At 60.4% G+C, this 1,560-nt stretch overlaps 1 protein-coding gene across 1 annotated transcript in view; it reads left to right on the top strand.

The window, feature by feature from the left end:
* The window catches only part of CNNM1 (cyclin and CBS domain divalent metal cation transport mediator 1), a gene marked incomplete at its 5' end in the record, with an annotated part of 17,905 nt that overhangs the window by 14,969 nt on the left and 1,376 nt on the right, over positions 1-1,560 (top strand). Inside the window, one exon of the mRNA XM_009582469.1 lies at positions 1,364-1,527. Coding sequence (XP_009580764.1) covers positions 1,364-1,527 — 164 coding nt within the window. The remainder of the gene's footprint in view (positions 1-1,363; positions 1,528-1,560) is intronic.

Raw genomic sequence — 1,560 nt, 5'->3', positions numbered from 1 at the left:
TGGTCCCCCCGCCTCCTCTTACCTCGTCACAGAGCAGCCTGTTCATTTACAGCATTCAAGTCTGTGTCCCTGCCGGTGTCCCTGTCCCTGGGCTGGCGAGTGCCTCCCTGGAGCAGAAGCAGGAGGGTGTAAGAGGGGTGGGAAGGGATGCTGGAGGTAGTGGTGGGACTCCAGCCCGGGGCTGCTGGCACACAATTCTTTTTCTCATTCTTCCACTTGGTCTGTCCCCACCCTTACTTCTGTCCCTCACCTTCCCCCATCCCTTCCTTCCTTCCCCCTCCCTCTCTCTGCAGTGCCTGTCTCAGTGTCCCGTACCTTCGCCTTCAGCAGAGGGGACTCCCTGGCTGGCTCTCCAGGTAACAGGGCATGGCTTTGGGCAGGGACCTCCGCATGTGCCAGGCTCTTCCCAGCTCCCTGTGCATGGTGCACCAAGCCCCCTCCACCCTGAATGCCGGGCAGTGCCAGGAGAGAAGCACCCACGGCACACCGCGCCAGGCAGCCCCTCACTGGTTGGAGCATGGGTCGCAGATGGGGGACAGCAGCCCTGTCCTTGCCCAGTAAGATGCAAATCCCAGGGGGAATGGGAAGGGGGAGCCATGGACAGCTTGGGCTTTCTTTGGCGCGCAGTTTCTGTAATTTTCTGTACTCAGTGCTTGGGTTTTCTTGCTACTTGCTGCTTCTGACGATGGTTACCCACAGCCCAGCATGCATGCTGCCCTGCTTCCCTTGCTTTCTGGCAATCCAGGTAATAAAAGGGCATTTTAGCAGCAGAGCAAAGTCAGCAAGATGTTGACATTATGCATGCAAGGAACAAACTGCCTTTGTTCCCTAATAAATCACTGACCATCATGTCACGTGTCAGAGGCCATCAGTCAACGTGAGTGACAGGCCAGCTTGCTGTCGCAGCATCTGCTCCTGTTGTGTTGGAGTCGGGGTGGACAGGAGCATGCCCTCGAGGCAGGTTAAGTAAACCCCCATGGGCTGCCAGCTGCAAGCAGGAGACCTTGTGCCAAATGCTGTGCAGAAGGCCTGCGTTAGCAGGAGAGTTGTCAGTCGGTGTGACAGGCAGCCCGCAGGGCCAGCCAGCCAGCAGCCCTAACCTCTGCTGCCGGCGCCAGATCGGATGCCTGTCTGCCCAGTCCCTTTGGTTTGTGCGGGGCTGGCATGGCGCAGAGCCCCCGCCACCAGCGTGCACAGAGGAGGACCCCACCGCAGGTCCCCGTAGGTCCCCTGCAGCCCCGGTGTGCGTGGGGCACAGCTGCTGGAGGTGATAGGTCCACACCGGCCCTGCACCGGCACCGGGGATGCAAGTGGCACCACAAGTGAGAGTGAGTCTTTGCCTCTCTGCCATCCCCTCCCGCAGTGAACAGGTCACCGTCGCGGTGCAGCGGGCTCAACCGCTCCGAGTCCCCCAACCGGGAGCACAACGACTACGGGGGCAGCACCACACAGCTCCACAGCAGCAGCAACAACATCTACACTCCCGACTACTCCGTGCACATCCTCTGCGACGTGCAGTTTGTCAAGGTACCGGCTGGGCTGGCAGGGACTGTCCCACCC

Source organism: Fulmarus glacialis, unplaced genomic scaffold (genome assembly GCF_000690835.1).
Source record: "Fulmarus glacialis isolate BGI_N327 unplaced genomic scaffold, ASM69083v1 scaffold21807, whole genome shotgun sequence".
Classification (NCBI taxonomy): domain Eukaryota; kingdom Metazoa; phylum Chordata; class Aves; order Procellariiformes; family Procellariidae; genus Fulmarus; species Fulmarus glacialis.
This window is presented reverse-complemented; position numbering and strand designations above follow the sequence as displayed.